Consider the following 11,450-nt stretch of genomic DNA (forward strand, 5'->3'; position numbering starts at 1 on the left):
CAAGGAAAGACCAAACTAATTCCTCCATAGTCCAACATGGCGAGTAATGTGTCTATTTGGATTATTTATAGAAGCATGGAGGAGTCAAAACCAGCCATAGCACAAAAAAGCTCCCATTCACCATAGCTGCAGTCCGATAGCTGTGGTTTCACATGTAGTTTGTGTGTGGTTTCACAGATCAGAGAAAATTGGTCAGGCACTCAGGATAGTCAGAGTCTTCTTACCTCAGAAATTTTTAACACTTCTGTAACTTGGGGAGAGAAATTTGTCTTTGTCTTTTTTGACTTTCTAGAACACTGGTGCTCAACCTTCCTAATGCTACAGTATGTAAATACAGTTCCTGGTGTTGTACCGACCCACAACCACGAAATCATTATGTTGTTATTTCATAAGTATAGTTTTGTTATGTTTATGAATTATAAATATCTGATAAGCAGGATATGTGATATGCAATCCCTGTGAAAGTATAATTAGACCCCAAGTTGTCTGTGATCCCCAGGTTGAGAATCATTGCTACAGACCTTGTAAGGCTATGGGAATTCCTCAGATTCATCAACCCGCAATATCTCAACTGTAAGTAATATTTCTATTCAAGAGGAACTACAGAAAAGGAGTAACAAAATTTCTACCTCTTCAGTGTACTTCTGATAATATCCTTAAACTAGAGGCTACTATTTTTCTTTTAGAACTTGGTTGCTATACTCTTTCTTCATGGTTTTTCTTTAAGCATTTGATACTGCTTTAAGGATTTGATACTGTTTTAAGGATTGGGTTGAATCTCCAGAATGCTCTCCTTCTAGTTTGTTGGCTTTCCTACTGATTTTCCCACTACTAGGATGACTGGCTAGAAACTATATGTGAATTTACCTTCATAACTCACATGCCTTCCCCATTTGATTTTTTTATTTTGATACTTTTGTTAATGAACACAATAAGGGGTCATCAAATAACCAAAAGTGGAATTCTACTGTGATAATTACTAATCCTTTTAGAAAACTATATTTCTCAAATGAGAATAACTTTATTGCAGAAGAAAAGAAATTGGTACTGTGACTTCATATATATGACTAATATATGAAGTTCTAATTTTCTGAACTTAGAAAACATTTTCCGTAATCCGAGTTTCAATTTACTAGGGGCAAAATATGAACGTCTACCCTTCTATTTCTAACAGCAAAAATTGCAATACTTATTTGTCACTCACGAGGAACTATATATCGCTGACAGATACTTTAAAATGTTACGTGGAGTAAACCCCTTGGGCAGAGATTTTGCTGCCATCTTCTCAGAGCATCCTTGACATCAGTGTTTCTCAGGCTGTAAATCACAGGATTAAGTGTTGGAGGTAACACAGTGTAGAGCACAGAGAAAATCCTATCCGTAATTGATGGGACACTTGAGGGTAGCTTCACATAGACAAAGCAAGCAGTAACAAGGAAAACAGTGAACACAGTGAGGTGGGGGATGCACGTGGCAAATGCTTTGGACTGCCCCTTAGCAGTAGGAATCTTAAGAACAGTGGAGAAAATGTAATAGTAAGAGATCACCACACAGGTAAAGCAAGACATGCCTACACAAACTCCAATTCCAAGACTTGAATAGATAACCACAAGTGTTTTAGAGCATGAAATCCTTAGCAATGAGGGAATATCACAAAAAATCTGTGGGATCACATTGGAGCCACAGAAAGGCATAGAAAATGTGCCCGCTGTATATATGGCTCCAATTATTACTCCTGTAGCCCAGGAAACAGCTGTCATAAGCACACACATACCACTACCCATTATGGTTTGATAGTGTAAGGGACTGCAAATGGCCACGTAGCGGTCATAGGACATGCCTGTCAGGATAAACACTTCTCCTGCTGCAAACGAGGTCATTAAAAACACTTGGAGTGCCAGCACTCGGGAGGCAGAGGCAGGCGGATCTCTGTGAGTTCGAGACCAGCCTGGTCTACAAGAGCTAGTTCCAGGACAGGCTCCAAAGCCACAGAGAAACCCTGTCTCGAAAAACCAAAAAAAAAAAAAAAAAAAAAAAAAAAAAAAAAAAAAAAAACACTTGGAGTGCACATCCATGAATGGAAATGGAATTGTTGTGAGTTAGGTTACTGACAAAGAACTTTGGAATTGGAACAGATACAAAACAAGCATCCAATAAGGACAGGTTCTTCAGGAAGAAGTACATGGGTGTTTGAAGCCGCAGGTCAAGGGTGATAAGGGTGATGATGATCAGGTTACTAATCAGGGCTGCCATGTACATCACTAGGAAGAACACTCCACATGCAGTCTGTAGCTCCGGGACGTCAGAGATCCCCATAAGGATGAATTCTGTTATTGCAGTGATATTGTGCATACCAGATTCTTTTCAGTCCCTTTAAGAGGAAAAGAAAAATGAGTAAAAATTGGCATTATCCCCCAAATGATAACGCTGACATACAGAAATGCCCTCTGGAAAGCGGTCAAGATATTACACTTAAGGTACAAATACATTTTCAAAAATTCTTATTTCTTTCTCCCTTCCCCTCAATCCCTCATTTTCTCTCTCCCCTCTCTCTCCCTACTGTATATCTGTATATTCTCTCTGCATGCCTCTCCATCCTTCTCTCTTCACTTGCTTACTTCTCACTGATTTTCTTTCCTCACTTCTCCCCCCACTCTGGTGTTTCTCTTCCCCCCTCTCTCCTTATATTGTCTTTAAGGCTCTGTAAATATAACTACATTCTACAATTGAGCTATAGAATCATAACTCCTCACCATTTTAAAATTAAGCCTGAGTAGCACAAGCAATGTGTGATATAAATCAGCCTTATTTTGTTTAATATGTATAGTCATAATTATTCTAGCAGGATTAATGAGGCCTTTTTTCCATTTAAGTGGTAATCAGTTTTTATGTATATTGAGTATATTTCATCTGGGTATAAGAAATAACTTTGAGCCGGGCGGTGGTGGTGTACACCTTTAATCCCAGCACTCGGGAGGCAGAGGCAGACGGATCTCTGTGAGTTCGAGGCCAGCCTGGTCTACAAGAGCTAATTCCAGGACAGGCTCCAAAGCCACATAGAAACCCTGTCTCGAAAAACCAAAAAAAAAGAAATAACTTTGAATTTTTGGACAGTAGAGAAATGATAGATTAATATAAAGATAAGCCTAAAAATTACCTTGATATGGTAAGTACACATGTATCATAAGATCACATTATCATATACAATATTGGTTCTATGCATTAAAACACAAACATAAACAAAAGAAAAGTACAGAAAAATAAAAAGCCTAAAATCTAAAAATAAAATGTATGGGTTTCATTTAGTTCTGTAGCCACAATCTTGAATTTGTATAATATGGCTATGAGTTTGGGTAACAAAAGTTGAATCAGTTTACTGAATATATATGTCAACTCTTTCTTAACAGCTTTCATAAGAGATATTAATAAAATAATAATAATATTTTATATGCTGCTTTACCTAAAACCACAGTAAATGCCCAATGAAATGCTAATAATAAGAAAAAAGCTTGACATCTCTCCCATGATTTTCTTTGTATTTGACTGTCATAAACTATAAATAAATTCATGCTCAACACTGAGGACAAGTATGTTGTTTTCCTCAAGCAAGTATAATCTTTTAGAGGCTGAAGGAAAGAAAAGGACCCAGAATATTTTCAACTTATTAACTGCCATATTTTACATCATGCATTCCATACTACAAATGGGCCACATATATAAACATTCATTCCCCTAATCCTTGCTTGAACAGTAGAGGATTGTAGGCAGGTGACTCACTCATGAGGCTGACCCTAGGAGAATTAAGAAAAATTACTAGGAACAAATATCCAGTCTTCTAAATGATGCATCTGCTATATAATCACCTTGCAAAACAAATAAAGCATCTGACAATACTCCCATTTAGATTAAAAAAAGGTTTGCCTTTAAGCTGAGTCAACTGTAATGTTCTAGATACAGTTGAGACTCTGTGTGATCTGACAAATAGTATTGAAACAGCACAGTCTGACAAAGCGGTTATTGGGCTCTTTCTCTGTTTAATTGTGGAGTTCTTATCAGTATTGCTAAAGACAAGGCTATTCAATACAATTATTTTACTAAGTTTATTTCCCACCTTTCACTAATATGTTCAGTGTTTTGTTTCTGTGGAAATCAATTATTCCTAATGTGTTGCAACTTTCTAAAGCCAGCATCCCAGTTCCAAAGGACTTCTTATTTTCTTGAATATTTTTATCATGTCATTTTGCTTTTAAATAGTATCTGATATGTTCTGATGAAAATCAAGTGCCTTATCTTAAAACTATATTATTTACAAGGTCAAAATTAATTACATAATTCTGTGGGGGGAGGGTCTGTGTATGTGTGTGTGTGTGTGTGTGTGTGTGTGTGTGAGAGAGAGAGAGAGAGAGAGAGAGAGAGAGAGAGAGAGAGATGACTAAGTGATAAAGACTTATATAGAAAGTATGGAGGCATCTTATTCTCCATTGGAGGAGGCAAATGTAAGAATATACAAGCATGTACAGATATTCTGCTAAACAACAAAAATCTTCAGATGTCTTATTTTAGGTCAATAAATCATTACAATTTACAGATTGGTTAGGTGGTGGCTTAAGTTTAAGGGAATTCCATGACAGTTTACAGGACAAGTACACAGGAACAAGATCACTAGACATGACATTTAGGAAAGTACAGCTCTTGTGTAACATAAGGATAAACCCAATTTGGACAATTTAGAGAGAAAATGTCTGTATGCTTAGGAAGAAAATGTGGTAGAGGGCTGACATTCAGCAATACCAACCAGCTGCTGGCAAAATACAGGAAAAAGTAAATAGTAGAAATAAGGGTGAATAAATAACTGCTGAATTACATTGGTATTCATATATGTTCCAACTTCCTCAACACCTATGATATGTTACAATTGTTTTAGAGAGAGAGCATAGTTTTACATTTTATTCATAGAATGTTAAAATTTGTACCTTAAAATAATTCAGATTCTTCAAATTACTTGAGAAGAGTTACTCTGTAAGAAGACTTTCCAGCAACTTTAATTTGAAGAGGGAAAAATTTTCCATAAACCTTAGCGTTCATTTTGTCAGTGGATCACCTAAAAGGAAAATAGAAAATGTAACTCTCATTTGGAAAATCTAAAATCCTATCATATTTTGCATCTCTGATGTTTCAGGGAACCTCATGTGTAAAATCTAAAATCATATCATATTGTTGCATCTCTAATGTTGCAAGGAAATGCAAATGATAAACTGTGCTCATTTTTATAATAAGTATACACATATAAGAAAAAATATCTTACTTTTTTGTAACCTTTGATATGGATTCATTTGAAACATTATATAGTCAAAATATTTATAACAGACCTTTGAAAGTCACTTGGCTACACCTCTAGAGTCCCCAAAGGAAAATCTTGGACAGACTTATTAAGAATCTATGTCTTAAGACAATTAGTGTTGTAATAATTGGTACTTCATACAGAACATATCACCTATTCACAAGAAAATACACTGTGTTAGATCATGAAGAACAAGTTCATATATTCCCCACAGTTAAATTAATTATGTGTCTCTTCAGTTAAACAATGCATGATGTTGGAGGCAACATTATAGTTTTAAAGAATGCTACAAAACACAAAAATTTAGAACTGTGTTTAAAACCTCCTGTCATACCACCTGTATAAGTTACTTCTCTCAAAGATGTGGCAAAATATACGAGGATAAAAGTCAACGTGAGGAAAGAAGGACTAACTTAGCACTTCATGGCAGAGAAATCAGTTGTGGGATCATGAATGATCTGGTCACCATGGACATACAATGAGAAGGAACAAAATTACAGAGTATATCTTCAAATTATATTCTACACAGTTTTATTTTATGCCCAAGAATTAAACATAGAGAATAGAACTACCCACACCCAGAATATCCTCCCACCAAGCTTAAACTTCCCTGGAAATCTCTGCACTTAGAGACAATTGGTCTCTAAACCTTAATCTCATCAAATTGACAAGAAATACTAGCCATCTCAACACTCCCTCCTGTCAACCTGAAGCCCACTGGCATAAGTTTAATGCATAACACTACACAGTAGTCCTTGAAGTTATGCATACATATTTGAAGTATATAATATTTTTAAGCCCAGATATGCTATGACTTTGAGTTTCAGGGGGAAATTGTATCATATACTTAAAAATAGTTATTTTATTTAAAATTATGTCATATAGTTTTGACTCAGTTAGTACATGTGAGGAAAGATGATATCAAATGCCAGAACAGATCATTTGGAGTAGAGTTTTGTGTAACTCTGCATAGCGTAAACACTGGAAACAAAACCTAACCCCTCAGCAGGATGAATATCAAGTTTTTTTTTTCTTTTTTTGGTTTTTCGAGACAGGGTTTCTCTGCAGCTTTTTTAGAGCCTGTCCTGGAACTAGCTCTTGTAGACCAGGCTTGAATATCAAGTCGTAACAGGTACGTCATCACTCTGAGATTCTGGACCAGAGACACTTGTGCAATGTTGTAAGTGTTAAGGCTGTAAGAATTTTAGAGGTTTATTAAATTAATTTGACTTCATGAAGTGAATATACATACTTAAGAAGTTCGGTATAATGTTAAAAGTGATGCATTCAGGCAGTAAGTAGTCAAGGCATAAAGTTGAGGTGGCTAATGTTTCTTATAAATTTGATGAGATTTATTATAAACTAAGAAAAACAATTTTTGTATTTTTCTAAAGGCATTTTTCAGAGAACACTGACCTTAGTAGGAAGGTGGGTGACTTTATTTTCTGGATTTGTATCCTGGGAAGAAAAGGAGAAGCAGGCTAGTATAACTTTAAAGAGTTGTTTTCTGCCTTCTAGCCGTAGATACACTGTTACCAGCTCTTTCATGATCTAGCAACTAAGCTTGTCTGTCATTTGAACTGTACCTGCAAATAATGAGCCAAAATCTATCTTTCTCACATTGACGTTTTCCAATATAAATTGGGACACCTATGAGAAAAGTAATACAGGGTATATGACTGGAGTCTTTATTCAGATTCCTAATTTTTGCATTTTGAAACATTTGTTTAAAACTATAAGGTCTCCAATTTTATGTACTATATAAATAAGAAAATATATAATTAATTTAGTTGTTGGGAAAATATTATCATGTTCATCATGATGTATTACAGTGTATTTTCAGCAGGCTAAGTAATCTGGTATGTATAAAGCAGAAATTATTACAACACTAATTATCTTAAGTCATGGAGTCTTCAGCAAGGCGTTGGTAGTGCCTGCTTTTAATCCCCAAACTTGGGAGGCAGAGGCAGGTGTATCTCTGTGAGTCTTAGGCCAGCCTGGTCTACAAGAGATACTTTCAGGGTAGGCACCAAAGCTACAGAGAAACCCTGTCTCAAAAATAAAGACATGCTGTCTTCATGAGGCTTTCGAAAAAGACAACAAAACGTGATCAAGGGAATTCATACTGGAAAGGAAGAAGTCAAACTTTTGTTATTTGCAGATGATAAGATAGTATATATAAGTGACACCAAAAACTCTACCAGAAAACTTTTACAGCTGATAAATACCTTCAGTGATGTGGCAGGATACAAAATTAACTAAAAAACAAAGTCAGTAGCCCTCCTATAGATAAATGATACAGAAGCTGAGAAGGAAATCCGAGAAATATCACCTTTCACAATAGCCTCAAATAGCATAAAATATCTTGGGATAACACTAACCAAAGAATTGAAAGACCTATTTGACAAGAACTTTAAGTCTTTAAAGAAACAAATTGAAGAAGATACCAGAAAATGGAAAGATCTCCCATGCTCTTGGATAGGGAGGATCAACATAGTAAAAATGGCAATCCTACCAAAGCAATCTATAGAGTCAATGCAAACATTAATTCAATGGAAACAGAGGCAGAGACCCACATCAGAGCACTGGACTGAGCTCCCAAAGTCTAGTTGAAGAGTGGGAGGAATGAGAATTATAGCAAAGAAGTCAAGACCATGATGGGTTCACCCACTGAATCAGTCTACCTGAGCTAATGGGAGCTCATCAACTCCAGCTGGACTGGGAAGGAACAAGCATAGGACCAAACTAATACCTCTGAATGTGATTGACAGTTGCATGGCTGTGGCAGATTGAGAGGCCACAGGCAGTGGCACCAGGATTTATCCCTACTGCATGTACTTGCTTTTTGGGATCCTATTCTCTTTGCATGTATACCTTGTTCAGCTATATATAGTAGGGTGGACCTTGGACCTTCCATAAAGCTATGTGCCTTATCCTGTCTGAGGAGTGGATGGTGGTGTGATGGGGGAAAGGTGAAGAAAAATCATGTGTTCCATCATAGAAATGCAAATCAAAACAACTCTGAAATTTTATCAGACACTTATAAGAACTGCCAAGATCATAAACAGTGATGACAGCTTTTGCTAGAGAGGATGTGGTGTAAAGTAACAATCCTCCATTGCTGGTGGAAGTGCAAACTGGTACAGCTGCTTTGGATATCGGTATGGTGATTTCTCAGAAAATTAGGAAGCAATCTACCTCAAGGCCCAAAAATTCCATGTTTGGGTACAAACCCAAAGGATGCTCAAGCATACCATAAGGACTTTTGTTCATCTGTGTTCATAGCAGCATTATTCATAATAGCCAGACCCTGGAAACAACCTAAATGCCCTCAGCCGAAGAATGGATGCAGAAGATGTGGCACATTTACACAATGGAGTACTACATGATGGGGGCGGGTCTTCTATCAATCTGTTGATTTCATTGGTTAATTAATAAAGAAAACTGCTTGGCCTAATAGGTTAGAAAATAGGTGGGTGGAGTAGATAGAACAGGAAGAAGGAAGTGAGGTAGATGGCTCAGACAATTGCCCTGCCTCTGCAACCAGATGCAATGAAGCTCCAGCCCAAGATGGATGTATGCTAGAAACTAAACGGTAAGGCACCACTTCGTGGTGCTACACAGATTATTAGATATGGGTTAGTCAAGATGTGAGTAAGAGGCTGAAAATAATGGGCCAGGCAGTGTTTAAAAGAATACAGTTTCCGTGTAATTATTTTGGGTGTAAAGCCAGCCGAAAGCAGGGCAGCGGGAAGTCGTCCGCAGCCCTCTACTACAACTACACAGCAGAAAAAAATGACATCTTTAAATTTGCAGACTTGATGGATCTTGTAAACATCATATCGGGTGAAGTAACCCAGACCCAGACCCAGACACACAAGTGTAATATTATTCACTTATATGTGACTTTTAGTCATCAAGCAAAGAAAACCATCCTACAATTCACAATCCCAGAGAACTTAGACAGCAAAAAGGACCAAAGAGAAACATACATGGATCTAATATACATGAGAAGAAGAAAAAGACAAGAGAAAATAGGGAGTGTGAGGACCATGGGAGAGGGCTAATTGGGGGGGGGGTGGAGAAAAATATAAAGCTCAATAAAAACAACGAAAAATAAAATTAATTAAAAAAGAATTGACATTTCATCTCAAAGATTTTTACTTTGGTGAGTATGAAGTGTCTTTCCCAATTTTTTTGATTAATTTTTATTAGAAGTCCATTTTTCCTACATATTAGGATAGCTATGTCAGCTTGCTTCTTGGGGCTGTTTGCTTGGAAAATCTTTTTCCAACCCTTACTCTGAGTTAATGACTATTTTTGATACTGAGCTATGCTTCTTGTATGCAGCATAAGGATGGATTAGTTTTCTTATCCATTCTATTAGTCTATGTCCTTTTATTGGGTATTGAGTCTACCAACATGGAGAACATTGATTATTAAAATGTGTTAATTTCTGTATTTTTGTTGATGGTGGTGGAGGTGGTAGTTTGTGTGTGTGTGTGTGTGTGTGTGTGTGGTGTGGTGTGTGCTTCACATTCTTGGTTTTGCTGTTATGAAAACATTTATTTCTTATATTTACTTGGTTGTTTCCTTAAATTGGAGTTTTCCTCCAAGTACCTTCTGTAAGGATGAATCTGTAGATAGATACTGTTTAAATTTGACTTTGTTTTGGAAAATCTTGTTTTCTCCATCTATGATGATAAAAGTTTTGGAGGGAATACTAGTCTGGTATTGCAACCATAGTCTCTTAACATCTGCAAGATTTCTGTCCATGTCCTTCTGGCCTTTAGTGTATCCACTAAGAACTTGAGTATAATTCTAATATGTATGCTTTTATATGCTGCTTGGCATTTATCCTTGCAGCTTTTAACATTCCTGTTTTGTATGTTTACTGTTTTATTTATTATGGAAGAGGGGAATTTTCTTTTCAGATCTACTGTATTTGGTGTTCTGTAAGCTTCTTTTACCCTTATAAGCGACTCATTGTTTAGGTTAGGGAGGTTTTTTGTATGAATTTGTTGAACACATTTTCTGGGCCTTTAAGCTGAGAATCTTTTTTTTTACTATTCATATTATTCTTGGTGTTGGTCTTCTCATATTGTCCTGGAATTCCTGAAGGTTTTGTGTCAGGAGTTTGGGATGTTTTTTAAAACTTTACATTTTCTTTAATAAATATTTCTGTTTCTTCTATCATATTTTCCTTGCCTGAAAGTCTTCCATTTCTTTATACTCTGTTCATAATAGTTGTGTCTGTAGTTCCTACTCACTTACCTAGATTTTCCATCTCCAGGATTCCCTCAGTTTGTGCTTTCTTTATTGCTTCTATTTCCATTTTTATGTCTTGAAAAATTTGATTTATTATCTTCAACTGTTTGTGTTTTTCTATATTTCTGTAAGGGTTTTGTTCATTTCTTCTTTAAGGGTCTCTGTCATCTTCATAATTTGGGTTTAAAGCTATTTTCTTTTGCTTCAACTGTAGTAGACTATTTAGGGCTCACTGTAGTAGGCTCTTTTGTGGTGCCACATTGCCCTGTGTATTGTTGATTGTGTTCTTAAATTGGCATCTAGTCTTCTGGGTTTGAAGTTTGTGGTGATTTGAATAGGTATGGTCTGTATTGACTCATAAGTTTAAATGCTTGTCCTTTAAGAAACGGTGCAATTATCAGGTGTGGCCTTTTTGGAGTAGCTTGCTTTCTTAGAGGAAGTGAGTCACTGTGGTAGTAGGCTTTTAGGCCTCATACATGCTCAAGCTACACCCAGAGTAATAGAGAGCTCACTTCTTGTTGCCTGAGGATCAATATGTAGAACTCTCAGCTCCTTCATCAGCTCCATGTACACCTCAATTCTCCCATATTCTTGCTATGATGATAATGGACTAAACCTCTGATACTTTCAGTCAGCTTAAATTAAATGGTTTCCTTTAAAAAGTTGCTTTGGTCACAGTCTCTCCTCTCAGCCATATAAACCCTAATTAAGAGAGAGTTTATAAAAATAGGTAGGTGCTTATTTCTGAGTTATCTTTGTTGGATAGATATTTTTTCAAGTTTCTTTTTCCTTGCTTTCTGGTCTTCTGGCCTAAATGGCCGGTGGTTCTGGTGACTAGCAA

The 11,450-nt window shown here is 36.4% G+C and overlaps 1 protein-coding gene across 1 annotated transcript; it reads right to left on the bottom strand.

The window, feature by feature from the left end:
- Positions 1-1,232: 1,232 nt before the first annotated feature.
- Positions 1,233-2,352, bottom strand: LOC119802894 (olfactory receptor 14A2-like). Its single transcript, XM_038314088.1, has 3 exons — positions 2,059-2,352; position 1,999; positions 1,233-1,888 (listed from the first exon to the last, which is right to left on the bottom strand). The coding sequence occupies exons 1-3, from the start codon at positions 2,350-2,352 to the stop codon at positions 1,233-1,235; spliced, it is 951 nt and encodes a 316-aa protein (XP_038170016.1).
- Positions 2,353-11,450: the final 9,098 nt, after the last annotated feature.

The sequence above is a fragment of the Arvicola amphibius genome, chromosome 12, assembly GCF_903992535.2.
Source record: "Arvicola amphibius chromosome 12, mArvAmp1.2, whole genome shotgun sequence".
Lineage (NCBI taxonomy): Eukaryota > Metazoa > Chordata > Mammalia > Rodentia > Cricetidae > Arvicola > Arvicola amphibius.